At 43.2% G+C, this 19,673-nt stretch overlaps 1 protein-coding gene across 1 annotated transcript in view; it reads left to right on the top strand.

Annotated features, from left to right (window-relative positions):
• The window catches only part of ARFGEF3 (ARFGEF family member 3), a 190,815-nt gene that overhangs the window by 108,854 nt on the left and 62,288 nt on the right, over nt 1–19,673 (top strand). The window contains exons 13-14 of the mRNA XM_025383466.1: nt 14,041–14,207; nt 15,598–15,763. Coding sequence (XP_025239251.1) covers nt 14,041–14,207; nt 15,598–15,763 — 333 coding nt within the window. The remainder of the gene's footprint in view (nt 1–14,040; nt 14,208–15,597; nt 15,764–19,673) is intronic.

Consider the following 19,673-nt stretch of genomic DNA (forward strand, 5'->3'; position numbering starts at 1 on the left):
ATTATCAGTATGCTTCTATGTCTTGGTGTCTAAAATTCATAGAGCAATGTACTTTTGGCGTATCAAAAAGTAAACTATTTTGAATGCTGTCTTGGATCAGTTGCACTCCAAGTCCTCCCAATATCTTCTGAATTCTACTGAACATTCGAACAATGTGTGATAGTCCAGTATAGCTTGGTAACATTGCATTCCCCCATCTCAGACCCTTCCATATGTTGAATTGTGAATCAGACCATAAACAGTGGTGCTGGGGGAATAGTGGCCAAATTACATCAGAGAATCATGCTGGTATTATTGAAGGGAAGGAGAGAATCACTTAGAGTTTTGGTGGAGGAAGCAGACAAAGAATACAGGGAAGTAGTAGCATTTCACATAGTAAATAATTATTTTTAAGGTAGTTTTCTTGAAAGATAATACAGAAAGAAAGCAATTAATGGGTACATAAAATGCATGGTAGGAATAAATGTTTGTGTGATACCAGGGAGGTCATCTGTGCCTTTCCCTCAAATACAAGTGTCTCTTGACCACAGAATACTGAGGCGAATGAATCTCCCTAAGCCTGTGCTCAGATCCAAAGGGCTGACCCTGAGAACTGACACAGAACTGCTAAAAAGCCATGATCACTTGCTCGTCTACCACCTAACCTTGAACTTGTGTTTGTCATTGCGCTTGCTGCATTTATCATAGTCATTTGTTAATGCATCCACCATCCCTTCCACCCTCCCCTCTCTATACTCCATGCTCTTTGAGGGCTGAGACCTTGTCTCACTTCTTATTTTCTAACAAAGAAAACTTCACACACATACATGAAAAAATTGTAGCCCAGTTACTGGAACTTGGTTAGAAGCTGACAGATGTGTAGCTTAATAAGTATCTTTAAGAAGCTGACAAATTGTCCTTTTTCAAGGGGACAAGTAAAAGACACTTAAATCTCTGTATATATAAGGAGGAACTTTTTTTTTTTTTTGAAACGGAGTCTCACTCTGTCACCCAGGCTGGAGTGCAGTGGCGCAATCTCGGCTCACTGCAAGCTCCGCCTCCGAGGTTCATGCCATTCTCCTGGCTCAGCCTCTCAAGTAGCTGGGACTACAGGCGCCCATCACCAAGCCCGGATAATTTTTTGTATTTTTAGTAGAGATGGGGTTTCACTGTGTTAGCCAGGATGGTCTCGATCTCCTGACCTTGCGATCCGCCTGCCTTGGCCTCCCAAAGTGCTGGGATTACGGGCGTGAGCCACTGCCCGGCCGGAACATTTTTAAATATGAGAATGATCCAAAGTTGTAGCAAGCACCAAAGGAGACACAAAATTTTTAGTCCAGAAATTTTCACATGACCTAGAAAAAGATGTAAAGAGAAACGATTTCTCCACTTTCCTAATTTTTTTTTTTTTTTGGAGGCGGAGTCTCGCTCTGTCGCCCAGGCTGGAGTGCAGTGGCCCGTCTCCACTCACTGCCCTAATTCTTATTTCCTAAGAATTTCACCCCCTATTTCCTAATTTCACACCAATTTTTAAGGCTTCCTAACATAACTTTTTTCCTCAATATTTTTTCTTTTGGAGGTAAGTATAACAAATGTTGGATTTTTTTTATTTGTGTGTGAAACAAAATTCATGTTTCATTGGAAGACTAGGAAAATGTATACTCTTCTTAAAAAATTATATTTTTCCCTAATATCTTTTTTATACCACTGTCATTAAATTTGACATTCTCTTATTGAACATTCTAGGGGTATGTTTTGTGCATGTTTGTGTCTGTCTCTCTGTCTTTTTGTCCATCTCTCTCTCCCTTTCTCTCTCTCTCTCTCTGTCAGACACACCCATGCAAATCCTCCTTCAACCAGCATTTATAGAGAAGCTGAATTGTGCTATATGCTAAGGTCCCAGGATATGTACAGCTTATTCTCAATCAATATTTATTGATTGTAAATTGATGAAGTTGTTCTTTGGTCTCTCTTTCTTTTTTTCTGTAACACGGTCTGACTCTGTTACCCAGGCCGAAGTGCAGTGGCTCAGCCTCCCAAGTAGCCGAGACTGTAGGCACCACCACACCCAGCAATTTTTTTTTTCTTCTGTAGATATGGGGTATTGGCCAGGCATGGTGGCTCATACCTGCAATCCCAGCACTTTAAGAGGCTGAGACGGGTAGATTGCTTGGGCTCAGGAGTTTGAGACCAGCCTAAGCAACATGGTGAGAACCTTTCTCTACAAAAAAATACAAAAATTAGCCAAGCATGGTGGTACACCTGTTGTCCCAGCCCCTCGGGAGGCTGAGGTGGGGGGATCACTTGGGCCTGGGAGGTTGAGGCTCCAGTTAGCCATGTTTGCACCACTGCCCTTCAGACCCTGTCAAAGAAAGAGAAAGAGAGAAAGAAAGAGAAAGAGAAAGGGAGGGAGGTAAGGGAGGAAGGGAGGGAGGGAGGGAGGGAAGGGAGGAAGGGAGGGAGAGAGGGAGGAAGGGAGGGAGGGAAGGAAAGGAGAAGAGGAGGGAGAAGGGAAAGGGTCTCACTATGTTGGAAAGAAGGAAATAAAAAGAAGAAAAGAGATGAGGTCTCACTATGTTGTTCTGGCTGGTCTCGAACTCCTGGGCTCAAACGATCCTCCTGCCTTGGTCTCCCAAAGTGCTAGGATTACAGGAATGAGCCACTGCACCAAGCCTTTAGGTCTCTTAAGATGTGCAGTAGTTCATGAGCTGAAGGAGTTGTACATAAAGCCTCTCAGGTTGTTCTTTGGAAGTGGTTGGTGGATCCTTTGAGTCTCTGCCTCTTCCCAGCTGGGAATACTCATATGGAGAGGTTTGGCATCCTTGGCTACTCTGACCAGCTAGGTGTCCCTTGTACCAAGGCAGAGAGCCCACCAAACATGGTTAGTCCCCAGAATAGCTGTGTATCAGAGCTCAGCATGGCCACTGGTTGCAGTAATAATTATGGCCTTGAGCCATCAAGAAATGGTAAAATTATAGTTAGGGTCTCCTATTTAAAATTAACATTATCCAGGAGGCTGAGGCGGGCGGATCACTTGAGGCCAGGAGTTTGAGACCAGCCAGGTCAACATGGCAAAACTCCGTCTCTACTAAAAATATAAAAAATTAGCCAGGCATGGTGGCGCATGCCTGTAATCCCAGCTACTCAGGAGGCTGAGGCAGGAGAATCACTTGAACCCAGGAGGCAGAGGTTGCAGTGAGCCGAGATTGTACCACTGCAGTCCAGCCTGGGCAACAGAGCTACTCCACCTCAAAGAAAAAAAAATTCAAATTATCCATACAAAATAACTCCACTGCCAAAGTTTCAGCACAATATATAAAATTTAGCTCTCAGATAACTTCTTTGTCAACACATCCCCAGAAATTCCAGATGAATGAATTGTCACAGTGGTGAGGACTGACTTCCAAGGGACCACCCTCATTTCTTATGAGAATCAAGAAACATAATCCTAGCAAAGTCTTTTTAAAATTTGAGGCCAAAGCAGGTCTTCAGTTTTATGTTTTTGTACCTTTCAAATCAATACTTATTTATAGTATATGCAAAACAGGGCTTTTGTGAATTTTTTATGTGGCCAGAATATGGCCCTATAAATGTTGCAGACTGCCCAAATTTTAGAGTTCCATAAATTTCCCATCAGACCAAATATGTTTTATGAAATTATTTTTTAAATGTAGAAATCAATACATTGAAAAGAGACTTCACAAATGTTTGGTTGTTTTCGAATATCATTTTTATTGACTGTAATTTAGTTGTAGGTCTATTTAATTCTAGTGACATCACAATATTTTCCTATTCAGGAGTTGGACTCTCTTTCCAAATTACAGACCCATCACTCTGTGGTCCTGTTACCAACAGCTGGCTGTCTTCCATCACTGCTGTGATTCAACTGGTGGCACTCATCATTGCTTTGGCTACCCTCCAGCCACGGAGTGCTGGCCCACGTCCATCTCTGGACTGAGGCATGTCCTCTTGCCCCCTTGCAAGTGCCACTTCCATGATTAAAAATCAACAAAAGAGAAACGTAGATGCTCCACTGAGACAGGGAGATGGCAGATTTCCTTTGTTCTTCTGAGAGAATGTTATGAAAGTAAAAATAGAAGAGAGGGAGAAGGGAAAGAAACTCTCCGAGGTTCTCATTATTTATTTTGATGTCAGAAGCTTCAAACCTCACTTTGTCATAAACATCCATCGAGCCTTCATCCCTACCCTGTTATCAGGGAGCTGCTTTCTCGGCTGAATCACAGTCACTCAGTGTTTCTCAGTGACTCCTATCTTCAGACAGCTAATATGCCATTGAAATGAGCCTTCTTAATTCTACAGGATTCAAGAGAGCCTTTCTTTTCAAAGCAATTAAAGTTTCATATGGTAGGGGAGTTTGAAAATGTTCAGGCAAATAAAGTACATTTTTTATAAAGACAGTGCTTGGCATGAGCTGTGATCGCTGCAGAAATGCCTCTTTGATCCTGGATAGAACAAAGTGACATCTGTGTAAGGTGGCTCCTCAGCACTAAAGGAAGGTCCCAGCCTTGTACAGCAATTGATCAAGGGTCATGGGCACTGACTTTGGATTGCTGTTCCTTAGATTACTGGTTTTCAGTTGCAGTCTTGTGACTTACTGTAACCAAATGTAAGGCTGTCATAATGCTGCAAGCAATATGATATTTATAAAGTACTAGATTTCCTGAAAGATAGTATAGCAAGTATCAATCTCAGTTATATAAGATATATCTATTTCTTTACATTAAAACAAAGCTGACTCTAGCCCCCCAGCCTGCCTAGCAGGGAGAACATTTGGTCTCTGCCCTCCCTTTAGTTCTAAACCCAGGGTCAAACCGGAAGCTGGAGTTTGTGTGGTATCTGTAAGGCCCCTCACCTCTTATAGCACCAGGGAGCCTCCATTATCTCCAATCATTGGCTCCCTAAGCGTCCTGTGATTTTGCTGCTGTTGTCTGGCCTCCCCGGGGGTCCTACCAACCCTGCAGGTACTGCCAGGCGGTGGGCAGCCCCAGACCTGCAACCTCTGCCCAGCCTGGGCTCTCCCTTCTCTGCCTCACTGCTTCTTCCCCTGTCTCTTTACCCTCTAAGGAGTGGGCCAAAGTCTCTGGAAGGAGCTCTGGCTTTGTGACTATACAACCAGGAAGGCATTTATGCTGTTACCAAGCCTCAGTTTTTTTCTCTGTGGTTTAAACACCTTAAAAGATGGCAAATACAAGTTTACCTTGCTATCTTTGTATAATGCAGAAGGTAAAATTACAGGAAGAAAACCTCAAATAAGTAAATGAGTATGTTATGCTGCCTCTGTCAGTTAGGATTAGGTTTGTTTGCATATATAGAAAATGCAGATGATGGCCTGGTGCGGTGGCTCACGCCTGTAATCCCAGCACTTGGTTGGGGGAGTTCAAGACCAGCCTGACCAACATGGAGAAACCCCGTCTGTACTAAAAATACAAAATTAGCCGGGCGTGGTGGCACATGCCTGTAGTCCCAGCTACTCAGGAGACTGAGGCAGGAGAATCTCTTGAACCCAGGAGGCAGAGGTTGTGGTGAGTTGAGATCACGCCACTGCACTCCAGCCTGGGCAACAAGAGGGAAACTAAAAAAAAAAAAAAAAAAAAAAAAAAAAGGCAGATATTATTACAAAAGGAAAGAGATTCATTTCCTTTCCCCTAAATTGAGTCTGAGGTCTGATCTCCAGAGCTCCACAATGATCAGGGACCCAGGTGCTCCTGTCTTTCTGCTCTACTCTTGTTAATAGGTGACTGTCATCCTCAGGTTTCCTCATGAACCGAGACAGCTGGTGCTGGCAGAGCTGCTGGCTTCTCATCCATAGTCTGAGCAAGAAGGAAGGGGGCAAGGCTAGCAAAGGAGCCACCTGAGAGCTAAATACAGCTGCTTTCAGGAGCTGTCTGGAAGAGCCACACAACAACCTCAAGTTCACTGACCCCTCCTAGGAGACAGGGCACATTGCAAGCCCAAGTAAAGTCATGATTCTATTACCAAGTAAGAAGAAAATGGTTTTGTATAGTAACAAGCAGTTTCTAATACAGCACCACATTTTGTTTTAAAAACCAACTATGGATTCAGAGTTATCCTTATTGTAATGTCGTTGGTGACTTCCATTCTTGAATGTTGTCTCAGACAGAAAGGGGGAGAATGAAACCAATGTTCAGAAAGTTTATATAGACATAAATATGTCTGAGCTCTAACTTCAGGAATTTTTTTAAATTTTATTTATTTATTTATTTATTTATTTTTGAGACAGAGTCTCACTCTGTCACCGAGGCTGGAGTGCAGTGGCGCAATCTCGGCTTACTGCAAGCTCCGCCTCCCGGGTTCACGCCATTCTCCTGCCTCAGCCTCCGGAGTAGCAGGGACTACAGGCGCCTGCCACCACGCCCGACTAATTTTTTGTATTTTTAATAGAGACGAGGTTTCACTGTGTTAGCCAGGATGGTCTCGATCTCCTGACCTCGTGATCCGCCCGCCTCAGCCTCCCAACTTCAGGAATTTTACATAGGCACACATGTATATGTAGCTGGGCTCTAGCCATTTCTCGCCAATAGCTGTGACCATGGGCAAGTTACTGAGCCTCTCCCTGCCTCACATTGCCTGCCTGTAATGTAAGTATGATAAATGGCAGTACTTACTTTATCTATTCTGCAGATTAAATGCAATAGTACATGCAGGTGAGGATTCCTCCAACATCTACTGTAGTGTGAGTGGGTGAGCCAACAGAAAGATTCCATTCAGAGTGGGCCATCTAAAATCTAAATCAGTGATGTTGCAGGAAGAACCCTGGAGTGGGGTGAATTGATTCTGAGTGTTACTGTAGGAGCCCATGCGTGGGAAGGGGTGGAGTAGAGGGAATGATGGATGGCATGGTTGTCAAGACTCTAAAAGGACCTGGCGTTGGATGAGTTGGCCATCTAGAGGCTGAAGTCGTGCAGGATAATGGCAGGAAGGGCAGGAGGCATTGGGGTGAAGAGGAGGCCACAGACTGCATGCCAGGGTGGTCAGTGAATGTGGCTGTGTCTGGCGTATCACGGAGGAGAGTTTCAAGGATGGGTGGAAGATCTGGCCAGATGATAGGAGCCTCAAAGGCTGAGAGTTTGCTTGCTTGTTTTAATAAATGGAGGAAGAGAAGTATTCTAGAAGCAGGGATGGAGAATAAGTAGTCTAACAAAATCCTCTACCAACACCTGGCATTGTAGACTATAAAACTTAGAGAATGCAACAATATAAAAACCACACAAAATCTCACCCCTGTAGTCTCAGCACTTTGGGAGGCCAAGGTGGGAGGACATAGTGGGCAACATAGTAAGACCTTGTCTCTACAAAAAAAGACAACACAAAATAACTAATCATACCACCTAGAAGCTGACTCTGAAATATCGTGGCATCTTTCTTTGCGGTCATTTTTCATCATATGAATGTGCTTATTTACATGTATGTGCAATAATAATAATAGCTAATCTAGCATGGAACTTCCTGCATGCTGTGTATTATCTAAGGGTTTTATAGATATTAACTCATTTAATACTCATAACAACGCCATAAAGTAGATGGTATTATTATCCTCATTTTACAGATGAGAAAACTGAGACACAGGTTAAGTAATAAGTCATCCAAGGTATGTACATAGCTAGGAAGCAGTGATACCAGGATACGAGCCTGGCTCCAGACAGCACACTCATTACACTGCACAGTACCAGGATGGGGGGAATGAATGTCATATGTGTCATTTTGTAACTTACTTTCTACTTAATATTTTGTTGCCATGTTCCTTGTGTCTTTAAGTATTCTTTGCAAATATGACTTAGGATGCCTCTATAATACCCATTTCCTGCTAACTTACCACAATATACTCAATTTCTCCTTTTGGTGGATCTTTAAACTGTTCTTCACATGCTTCTCTTAGAGGATTTTCAATTATTTAGGAGATGCTGTTCAAGAACACAAAAACCTCTGGAGTTCATTAGCTCTGGAGAAAAAAAAAAAAAAAAACCATGGTGGCTGAAAAGCTGTAGCCCAGCAAATGTATGAGTTTTTTAAGTCCTGACAGACTTAAAAATACCAGTGGATACCTGGCGTCTCATTGGCTCCTGGGAACCTACATTGAAGAAACAGAAACTCAGGCAGAGATTTATAGCATACTAGCAGATGCCATTTATTTATTTATTTACTTATGAGACAGTCTTGCTCTGTCACCCAAACTGGTGTGCAGTGGCACGATCTGGCTCACTGCAACCTACACCTCCTGGGTTCAAACGATTGTCCTGCCTCAGCCTCCTGAGTAGCTGGGATTACAGGCATCCACCACCATGTCTGGCTAATTTTTGTATTTTTAGTAGAGACGTGGTTTCACCATGTTGGCCAGGCTGGTCTTGAACTCCTGACATCAGGTAATCCACTTGCCTTGGCCTCCTAAAGTGCTGGGATTACAGGCATGAACCACTGCACCCGGCCTATATAGCCATTTACAATGATGTTTTCCAGTAATATTTAATGATGTGAAAAATTATCATAATGTAATTTTAAAAAGAAGGATTTAAAATTCACATTAAAATGTTAATACTGCTTATCTCAGCCTGATGTTATTACAGATTATTTCCTTCTTTGGGCCTTTTTCCAAAACTCTAAAAGAATTTCTTGCAACCTCTATCAGAAGATAAAGCAGTATTGTTATGTAAAAATTAGAGCCCTAGGGTTAAACAAATCTCTGACTAAGCAAAGTTGTGTAATCTTATCACGAAGATTTAGAAAGCTCATACTGCCCCGCGTTGCTGAGAGCCGGTGTAAGAGTGTTCTTGTGCACAGTGGGTGGGTGGGAAAATTGGTATAAATCTTTTCGGAAAATAGTTTGGATGTATCTATTAAACTTAATATACTTATTCTGCTTTTAGTACACTTGCAGAAGTACTAACATTCATTTCATTGTTTCAGTTTTTTTCATAATTGAAACAACATAAATGTCCACCAATAGAGCATTAAGATCAAATAAACCACAATGTAACTATGCAATGGTATATGCACAGTCATTAAAAAAGAAGGAAACAGACCCAGAAGTGTCGATATCAAGACACATCTATCACATATTTTTAGAAAACATCAAGTTACAGTTCGACATATGTAGTGTGATCTCGCTTTGTGGTATTTTCATACACACAAGGAAGTCAGTCTTTCTGGTAGAGGTATCATTGGGCCTTGGAAGAAGCGGGGACTACTGTTCTTATTTTTTATACTCTTCAGTACTATTAAATGTTCTAAATTAATGTTTATCTAAAGAAGAAGTACCAAATTCTCTCAGACACAGAAGAGACTTTTAGGGGTCTCTTGTGCTAATCTTGTATCTAATATTTCACTGGTAAGCAGTCAAGTAGGTGACCCATCCTCCTGTTTCCACAGTCAAGCACATCTTAATTATAAAGGGAGAGAATTAACTTTAGTTACTGAACACTGGGCAATGCAAAGAGTGAGAATACGTTAAAGGTCATAGTTCCTATAGTTTATTACTGTAAATTGGATAACACATCAGTGAGGCCAATCAGAGGGAAGAATGGAAAATAGAGTATCTATTAGAGAGATACTGGATATGGCAGAATCTTTTCATGACATTCAAAGCAAGTAGAGCATGGCTAGTGCAAAAACCTGAAGTGTGGGCCCAAAAGAACTTTGCTGATTTTGAGCTGTGTAACTTTGGGCAAATTACTGTCTCTGGGACACTTTCCTTACTGGTAAACAATTTGGCAGGATTAGAAAGTGATGTATGAGGAGAGATTGGTTCTAGGCAATAGAAAGCATTTAATGAATTATCTTATCATGTTTCCATTATTATCAATATCACCAGTAAGCTATATCTGACATAGCAAGAAAATGGCTGTTTAAGTTGACAAAATAGACCTTATTTTGTTTTATTTACAAATTTGCCAGCTCTTTGTAATTTAAGAAATCAATCTGTATGCGGATATAGGCTGGTACCAACAGATTACCTGTAACCAGGGTAACCTGACGAAGTCTTTCCTGTTGGGTGTCTTCACCGGCAGTACCTGTCAGGGCTTCATCACTTCACTGCTGATTTTGGTCTCCATGTCAACACTCCATTAGTGGCCTTTTTCACTTTCAGCATCTGAGCAAGTGTTCAGTTTTCCAAAACATCCCAAGGTAAACATTTCAACATTTTGAAAGGAATTATTACTGATCTCTAAAATGAAAGTCATTTACAGATTCATTTTTTCTTATTGATAGATTCAATTGTACCTTTCATCTATGATCTAAGATGGTTAAACACCCAACCCTGAATGCTACTTTCTGTTTTACCATGGAAGGAGACTGGTCTTGTGCCCTGTGTCTCCTCCAGATAACTGAAATCAGCCCCACTAGCACCTTGAGAGTGCCGGAGGTTCCCATGGACCATCAGGGCTGAGATACACTGCTCATGTGCTAACCAAAGATGTAGTTTTCAGATCTGACTTGCAGTCTGATCTTCATTTTAAAATGCACCTCAGCCTTGCCAGGCGCGGTGGCTCACACCTGTAATCCCAGCACTTTGAGGGGCTGAGGTGGACAGATCACCTGAGGTTGGGAGTTCTAGACCAGCCTGACCAACATGGAGAAACCCCGTCTCTACTAAAAGTACAAAATTAGCCGGGCATGGTGGCGTGTGCCTGTAATTCCAGCTACTTGGGAGGCTGAGGCAGGAGAATCACTTGAACCCAGGAGGCAGAGGTTGCAGTGAGCCAATATTGTGCCATTGCACTCCAGCCTGGGAAACAAGAGCGAGACTCCACATCAAATAAATAAATAAAATAAAATAAATAAAAACATAGTAATAATAATAAAATGCACCTCAGCCCATGATCACAAAGTGCTCTTGGTAGACAACGTCTTCAGGCAACTTCAAAATTTCTGCAGTTTTGAATTTCTCGCGCCTTGTTTTATAAGGCAGAGGTAATGCCCAACCTTTGATTGTCTAAGGTGGTTTTATGGGAATAATATATATGCTTACTCCCACCAAAAAATGTTTATACTGCCCTCAAATATGGCAAATTCTTGAATTATTTTCAACTTTGAAAGCTTTCTCTGGTCCACATCTTCTTACTTACCTATTTATTAAAATTCACAGGGATGGCTGGGCATGGTGGCTCACGCCTGTAATCCCAGCACTTTGGGAGGCTGAGACAGGCGGGTCACAAGGACTTCAAGATCAGCCTGGCCAACATGGTGAAACTCTGTCTTTACTAAAAATACAAAAATTAGCTGGGCGTGGTGACGCACGCCTGTGATCCCAGCTACTTTGGAGGCTGAGGCAGGAGAATTGCTTGAACCCGGGAGGCGGAGGTTGCAGTGAGCCAAGATCACACCGCTGCATTCCAGCCTGGGCGACAGAACAAGACTCTGTCTCAGGAAAAAAAAAAAAAAATTCATAGGGACGACATCACTGGATAAACATTCTGGTTGTAAATTTGTATCTCTCATTTCTTTGTTAATTCTAGAAAACTCTTACATTACATATGAGCCATATTTTTGATTAAAGAATAATTTTAGACCTGATTTGCAGAGTATATGGACATGTGTAATTTGCATGCACAAATGTAGAGATGGACTGTTTCCCCCACATCGCTAAATTCAGCCTCCGAGTATTTGCAGGAACAAATGGAACATTCATTGAAAATCTCTTAAGGTGCTCTGAGAGGAATGGCTCGGTGTGTTTTGTCCACACTTGTCTGGGCTGATCATGCCTGTGGGGCTTTGGAGGGTAAGAGGAGATGACAGTGTAAGGACACAGATGTGCAGTTGTCTTTGGGCTGCAGAGCTGTGAGCTGACCACCAGGCTCCAGATAGTGAGGAACCCTGAGGGCCTAGAAATGGCTGTCTACAGATGGCCTTAGGACCAGCATACTAGCAGATGCAGAGAAGCCGACTTCCATAATTTTGTCACCCCAAGCTCCCTGTGAAAGTTTGAGCCAAGATACCAACAACTCTGACTGAATGAACTCATCTTAGGAGCATGAGATATAGTTGTTTGTTTTTTCAGTTTATTTATATAAAGCTCAAAGGGATCTTCAAAATTAAAACTTTAGTAAGTATAAAATATCTTTTAAAAGAAACAGATAGTGGGGAGAAAGTCGATAACTATTATTTAATGGTTTTTTAAAAACCTCTTTATTTCCTCATTTATTTATTAACAGTTTTATTGTGAGATAACTCACATACCATACAGTTTAACCCACCTAAAGTGCACATTTAACATGGGTTTTTATGTTTTTGTTTTTTTGTTTTTTGGGAGTTTTTTTGAAGCAGAGTCTCATTCTGTTGCCCAGGCTGGAGTGCAGTGGTGCGATCTCTGCTAACTGCAGCTTCCGCCTCCTGGGTCCCAGTAATTCTCTTTCCTCAGCCTCCCAAGTAGCTGGGACTACAGGCACACACCACCACGCTGGGCTAATTTTTGTATTTTTAGTAGAGATGGGATTTCACCCTCTTGGGCACGATGGTCTCGAACTCCCGGACTCAAGTGATCCGCCTGCCTTAGCCTCCCAAAGTGCTCTGGGATTACAGGTGTGAGCCACTGCGCCTGGCCTAACGTGTTTTGATGTATTACATTATTATTTGTTTTCATCATGGTAATAATATATGTAACAAAATTTGCTATTTTAATAAATTTTAAGTATACAATTCAGTGGTACTAATTATATTCACAGTGTTGTGCGAGTATTTCCAGAGCTTTTTTAACATTCCAAATAGAAGGTACTCTGCCCCCGGTCCCTGGTCCCTGGTAACCTCCAGTCTATTTTCTATTTCTTCAAGTCTATTCTAGGTACTTCATAGAGTGCACCATATATATTTGTGCCTGACACTTAGCATGTTTTCAAGGCGCCTCTATGTTGTGGCATATATCAGAACGCCATTCCTTTTCATGGCTGAGTAATGCCCACTTTATGTATATGCCACATTTTGCTTATCCATTCATCTGTGGATGGGCACTTCAGCTGTTTCCACCTTTTGGCTATTGCGAGTAATGCTGCCGTGAACACTGATGTACAAGTGTCTGTTCAAATCCCTGCTTTCAGTCCTTGTTGTTATATGGGAGTAGAATCGCTGGGTCATATAGTGATTCTATGTTTAGCTTTTGGAGGAACATTATTCCTTTTGAAAAGTTGTATTTACCAGTAACTTTTCTAAACATCTTACATGCATTATTGCATCTAATTCTCATGCTGGCATGTCCATTAATTCTTATTCATTCAGCAAATGTTTTTAAGGGTCTACTAGGTACCAAACACTGTTCTAGGCACTGGGGATTCTATGGTGAACAAAATGAATAAAGTATCACCTTCTTATTGATTTTATAGTAGTGATGGCAGATGATAAACAAGTATATATTAATATAAAGCTGGGTAGAATAAATGCCATTGAGGCCATTTTTTAAAAGCCAGGTAAGGAAGCGGCATATTGGTGGGCAGGAGTGGATTTGCTATTTAATAATGGAATTAAAAGGGAAGGTGTCTCTGTCACTTGAGCAGAGACTTGGCAGAATCGAGGGAGTGCAGCATCCAGAGATCCTGGGATCAGTCTAGGGAGTGGCAAAAACAAATGCAAAGGCCCTGCGGCAGGTCCAGGCCTGGTGTGGCTAAGGGACAGCAGGCAGTCAGGGTGGCTACGGGGAGTGAGAGGGAGAGAATAGGGTGAGGTTGGAGTTTTATTATATTGTGATGGGGAGCCACCGGAGGGCTCAAGCTAGGGATAGAATGCAGTCAGTTCTTCTCCCTATTACAGGAAAAGAAGGTGAGACTTAGAGGGTTTACATGATTTTATCAAAGTTGTAGCTGCTAAGTAAGAGATCAGGATCCAGGCCCAGGCAGATCCACTCCTGAGCTCACGCTCTTTGCCACCAGGCTGGCGTGTGTATCAGGCCCTAAGGGTATTCCTGGCTAGCTGTCAGTGCTATACATAAATGTCCTATATGATGCAGCATCTATCACAATGGGTTTGCAGCTCTTTGGAAGCCAGCCTTGCCAGGCACACTGTTCACAGCCCCAAAAGTCCCTTCATTTTCTCCCTTAGGCATGATGCACTCTCCTGGCTTTGATGGGAATAGCAGCCTCAGCTTCCAGATGCTGATGAACGCAGACAGCCTCTACACAGCTGCACACTGCGCCCTGCTCCTCAACCTGAAGCTCTCCCACGGTGACTACTACAGGAAGCGGCCGACCCTGGCGCCAGGCGTGATGGTGAGTGTGCCATCCCTCGTTGGACTGGCAGAGGGCAGGCTGTGGCCTCCTGGTGTACAGTCGAGTGTCAGTGCCCTCAGTGGGATGGCACAGCATGTTTTGTCCCACACTGCTCTAGATTGGTAATGCCAGTGGGACTTTGGGGGGTGGAAGGAGATGACATATATATAAGGGCACAGATATACAGTTGCCCAGCACCGTGATCACAGAGCTGCCCACTGGGCTCCAGTGAAGAGTGTATGGACGTGAGGCCCTGGAAATGGCTGCCCAGGGATAACCCGTTAGTTTCATCCCATGCCATTATTAAACACATGGATAAAACCTGTTCAAAACCACATCACTGATGTGTTAAGGGAGATCAGAAGATATGCAGGAAATTTGCTGAAAATGAGTTGTGTTTTTCTTTGTTTTGAGACAGAGTCCCGCTTTGTTGTCCAGGCTAGAGTGCAGTGGTGTGATCATGGCATGTCTCACTGCAGCCTCAAACTCCTGGGCTCAAGCAATCCTCCCACCTCAACTCCCAAGTAGCTGGGACTACAGGTGTGCACCACCATGCCTGGCTAATTTTTTTTGTTATTTTTTGTAAAGACAGGGTCTTGCTATGTTGCCCAGGCCGGCCTTGAACTCCTGGGCTCAAGCAATCCTCCCAACTTGCCCTCCCAAAGTGCTGGTGTTACAGGCATGAGCCACCATGCCTGGCTGAAGGTGTGCACTTAGAAAAACTCTTCACCGTATTCCAACATGTTCCCAGACCGACTGTTGACCCAGAACGAAGCTCACTGGCTGTTGCTCATAAGCACCTCCTGTAAGGGATGCAATGAGAATGTTGATTGTCCTGTGGTTAGCTCCTGTGATGGAGCAAGCCACTCCATGGTGTACCCTATTATCAGTTCCTGAGCCTAAATCCATGGATCTACATGAAGGAAATCAACAACCATTTGTTTGCTTGATAAATTGTAAATTCCCAAAGGTAAGTGGTTACTTCATGAGCATAAGTGAAGTATCTCTGGAAATGTGCACATTCCTGCAGGAACAGGAACGCGTTCCATCTCTGCTGCTGTTGGTGCTCTTAGAAAAGGAAGCTCTGTTACTCTATTAAAGACATCTGTGCAGTTGCAAACGTTTCCACACATCCAGGAGTAAGAATGAAAAGTGCAGTCTCTGTAATCTTTCTGCAAGGGATCTGTCAAAAGGTGTCATCAGTGAAGGAGACCTCAGCACATCTGGGAATTCTCCATCTCCGCTTCTCCCCACTTGCCGCCCCATTACCCAATACACAAGCCTTGGTTTAGTTCAGGGCTCTGTGTCGTGAAGAGGCAGCAGAGGCACTTAGGAGCCTGTTAGTGAGCGGGGTGTTACGTGGTCACCTTCTCATGCGATCTCTCTGTAGAAGGACTTCATGAAGCAGGTGCAGACCAGCGGCGTGCTGATGGTCTTCTCCCAGGCCTGGATTGAGGAGCTCTACCATCAGGTGCTCGACAGGAACATGCTTGGAGAAGCTGGCTACTGGGGCAGCCCGGAAGATAACAGCCTTCCCCTCATCACAATGCTGACTGGTCAGTGGTTTGTCGCAAGGCCTTGGGGCACATGGTAGGGTGGGATGGCTCACGCTTTAAAGCCTCTTTCAGAGAAGTGTTGGTGCTTGGAGCAGACTTTGAAACAGCACCCACAGAGCTTCCCTGGCATTGGTGACAGTTCCAGGGAAGTGTCATGAGTTCACTTCACAGGAGTTTTCTGTACCTTTTCCATGTGGGAGTCTGTAGGGCTCACTGTGCCCCATTAGATGAGGACTAACTTAGCACCTTTGTCTGTTGGTATAAAACTGTAGGCCATGTCTGTAGGATGTGTAGGCCCAGGATTATTCCTGGAAGTTCTCACATGCTAATAGTCACCCATATCATTTCATTCAGTGTTCTTGGGATTTACCAATAAATGTAAAATGACTGATTTTAAAGTTGGCTTCCTGGCCAAGCACCGTGGCTCATGCCTGTAATCCTAGCACTTTGGGAGGCCGAGGTGGGCAGATTGCCTGAGGTCAGGAGTTCAAGACCAGCCTGGCCAACATGGCAAAACCCTGTCTCTACTAAAAATACAAAAATTAGCTGGGTGTGGTGGCAGGTGCCTGTAATCCTAGCTACTTGGGTGGCTAAGGCAGAAGAATCACTTGAACCCGGGAGGCAGAGGTTGCAGTGAACCGAGATCATACTACTGTACTCCAGCCTGGGCAACAGGAGCAAGACCCTTTCTCAAAACAAAAAAAGTTGGTTTCCTTCTGTTTTCTATCTATATCAGAGGCCCTCCCTTCCCTTCCCAGCTGTACCAGAATTAAGAATAATGCCAAATACTTACCAGCATCTTTGTCTTCGGTGTCCAGAGCTTTTTTTTTTTTTTTTGTAAAGAAAATATTTATTCAGGAGTAGATGTTGCAACGGGAATATGCCTGCCATAATAAACTACGTGCTTATACAGGGAGGTAAAGGATGGCAAAGGTGTTTAAAGGAAAAATGAGGAGGATTTCATCATTGTTTTGAGATAATGATCTTTAAGTAAAGGATCAGTAACAGGGGCGGTGCCAGTTTAACTTGGACAGGCAAGCAGGTGCCAGGCAGATGTCCTCACAGGAGTATTATTTTGTGTAAGGTTGCAATGGCTTGTGAGTTGCAATGGTTTGTGAGCAAGTTGGTGCTTTTTGCAGAGTCTCATGTGATAGTTCTCTCTCTATATATATAATTTCAACTATTACTTTAGACTAAAGGGGTACATGTGCAGGTTTGTTACCTGGGCATATTGCATGATGCTGAGGTTTGGGGTCAACTGATCCCATCACCTGGGTACCGAGTATAGTAGCCAACAGTTTTCAACTCTTTCCCCTCCCTCCCTCTCCTGCCTTGCAGTCCCCAGTGTCTATTGTTAACATCTTGATGTCCATGAGTACCCAGTGTTTAGTTCCCACTTATAAGTGAGAACATACGGCATTTGGTTTTCTGTTCCTCCATTAACTCGCTTGGGATAATGGCCTTCAGGTGTGTCCATGTTGCAACAAAGGACATGATTTTGTTCTTTTTTATGGTTATGTAGTGTTCCTTGGTGTATATGAACCACCATAACTTTTAAAATCCTATTTGACAATTAGAAATTTCACATGAGAGTGTAGAGAGCAGTATGCCATATTGTCGTGGGGCAGTGTTTTTTGGCAAAAGCAGCTTTTCATGGCTTCTTGTGGCTTGGCCATAATGCCAAAGATGTGCAAAAGTTTAGTCGGGTCATCGCTTGCCTTAGTAAGTTAGAGCTCCAGGCTTGTCCTGGATTGTCTCTAAGTCCCCAAACTGGGTTTTTTGTTTGTTTGTTTGGTTGGTTGGTTGGTTGGTTTGGTTTTTTTTGTTTTGTTTTGTTTTTTTGAGACAGAGTCTAGCTCTGTTGCCCAGGCTGGAGTACAGTGGCATGATCTCAGCTCACTGCAACCTCCACCTCCCAGGTTCGAACGATTCTCCTGCCTCAGCCTCCCGAGTAGCTGGGATTACAGGTGCCCACCACCGCGCCCAGCTAATTTCTGTATTTTGAGTAGAGACAAGGTTTCACCATGTTGGTCAGGCTGGCCTTGAACTCCTGACCTCAAGTGATCTGCCTGCCTTGGCCTCTCAAAGTGCTGGGATAACAGGTGTGAGCCACTGCACCCACCCTCCCCACACTGGTTTCTGATGCAGTTATCCTCTCGTGCCTCCAGCAGAAGGAGGTGCAGAGCAAGGCCCTGACCTCTCTGGAGTATCTGTATCCTCACACAGCTCAGCATGGCTCTGTGCCCAGCAGGAACAGCACAGGACTGGGCAGAACAGTCCAGCTGGGGCACAGGATCTGTTGTCCAAAGGGTGTGTTATGTTGCCTATGGTTGGCACTGGGGGCTCTTACAAGGTGTCAGAATAAACTACTGGCAGGTGGAACCCAGCCATGTAGAATTTGAGGTGAGGCACTATTTAGGAATCAGGCAGAAGATCAGAACATACAGTGAGGTCTGTCCACGGGTGGCAGAGTCCTCGTCATTGATTGGCATTTGGAGTCTTGTTTCAAGAACTAGGATGGAACTGGGGGAAGTAAGATTGGGTCTCGAACCTTGCGGATCAGGATCACTGGAGAAGTGATCAATTTGTGTTTTGTTAATCATGATAGCATTTACATCCATTTGAAAAATAAGCATTCAGGCCAAGCACGGTGGCTCACACCGATAATCCTAGCACTTTGGGAGGCCAAGGCGAGTGGATCACTTGAGGTCAGAAGTTTAAGACCAGCCTGGCCAACATGGTGAAACCCCATCTCAAAAAAAAAAAAAAAAAAAAAAAAAATGCACAAATTAGCCGAGCATGGTGGCAAGTGCCTGCAGTCCCAGCTACCTGGGAGGCTGAGGTGGGAGAATCCCTTGAACCTGGGAGGCAGAGGTTGTAGTGAGCTGAGATCGCGTCACTGCACTTCAGCCTGAGTGACAGAGCGAGACTCTGTCTAAAAAAAAAAGAAAAAAGAAGAAACAGAAAAAAAGAAAAGAGAAGTAATCATTCAAATGTATGAGAGTCATTTATTTAGTTTACCTATAAGCAATGCTTGATTTCTATCTATTTTCACAAACTCCTTTCAGTAGGGATGGAAGGTACTGCCCAGAGCCTGTAAGTCTGAGAATTTGGATGAGGATCCTAAACATTCCAGCTTTAATTTGCAAATACCATAGTTTCTGCCAAAGTAATCTCTGTGACTCTCTTGCCCAGGCCTTAATAAAAGGAGTCATTCAGTAGATGTAAAATGAATAAGTAACAGACTATTCATAGTTCCCATATTCATCAATCATCACTGTTAATTAGCCATCGCTGTTATTAATGGAACAGTAAGCTCAATTGCTATGTCCATAGGAAAGCTATTTAACTTTAAAGATGAAAAGGGCTTTTCATAAGAATTCAACAAAATAAGGGTCTATGATTCTTTATGATTGTAAATTCCAGGTATGAAGTGACAAATGAATCAGAGCAGCAGTTAGCCTAGAGTTTGGAGACTTCTATCTGATCTTTTCGTTATGTATGACGAGAAGCAATGCCAGCAATCTGATGATGAACCCTGTACTAACTGTGGCCATTCCTGGTGTCATGTCAGAGTATTGTATAGAACTGTGGAATTTTAGCACAGAAATAAACTTTGCATTACTTGAATTCATCAGACCTTTACCTAGCACATAGAAAACATCCATTATACTTTGATAAATGAAAATTTCTGGCAAATGTCATTTGACCAGACATCAAATTAATTTCAGAGAAACCAGTCTGTTTCCACCTTAGCAGCCATATAAATTTCGTCCCTGTTTTGGTCCTGATAGTTGCCGAGAAGTCTCCAGGCTTTTTGTAATTTCTGTAAGAATACAATGGAACACCATGCAAAGAAGTCTCATCCTCTTGGGGTGAGGGTGAAGTCCTAAACTCAGGGAATAAATAC

This window comes from Theropithecus gelada, chromosome 4 (genome assembly GCF_003255815.1).
Source record: "Theropithecus gelada isolate Dixy chromosome 4, Tgel_1.0, whole genome shotgun sequence".
Classification (NCBI taxonomy): domain Eukaryota; kingdom Metazoa; phylum Chordata; class Mammalia; order Primates; family Cercopithecidae; genus Theropithecus; species Theropithecus gelada.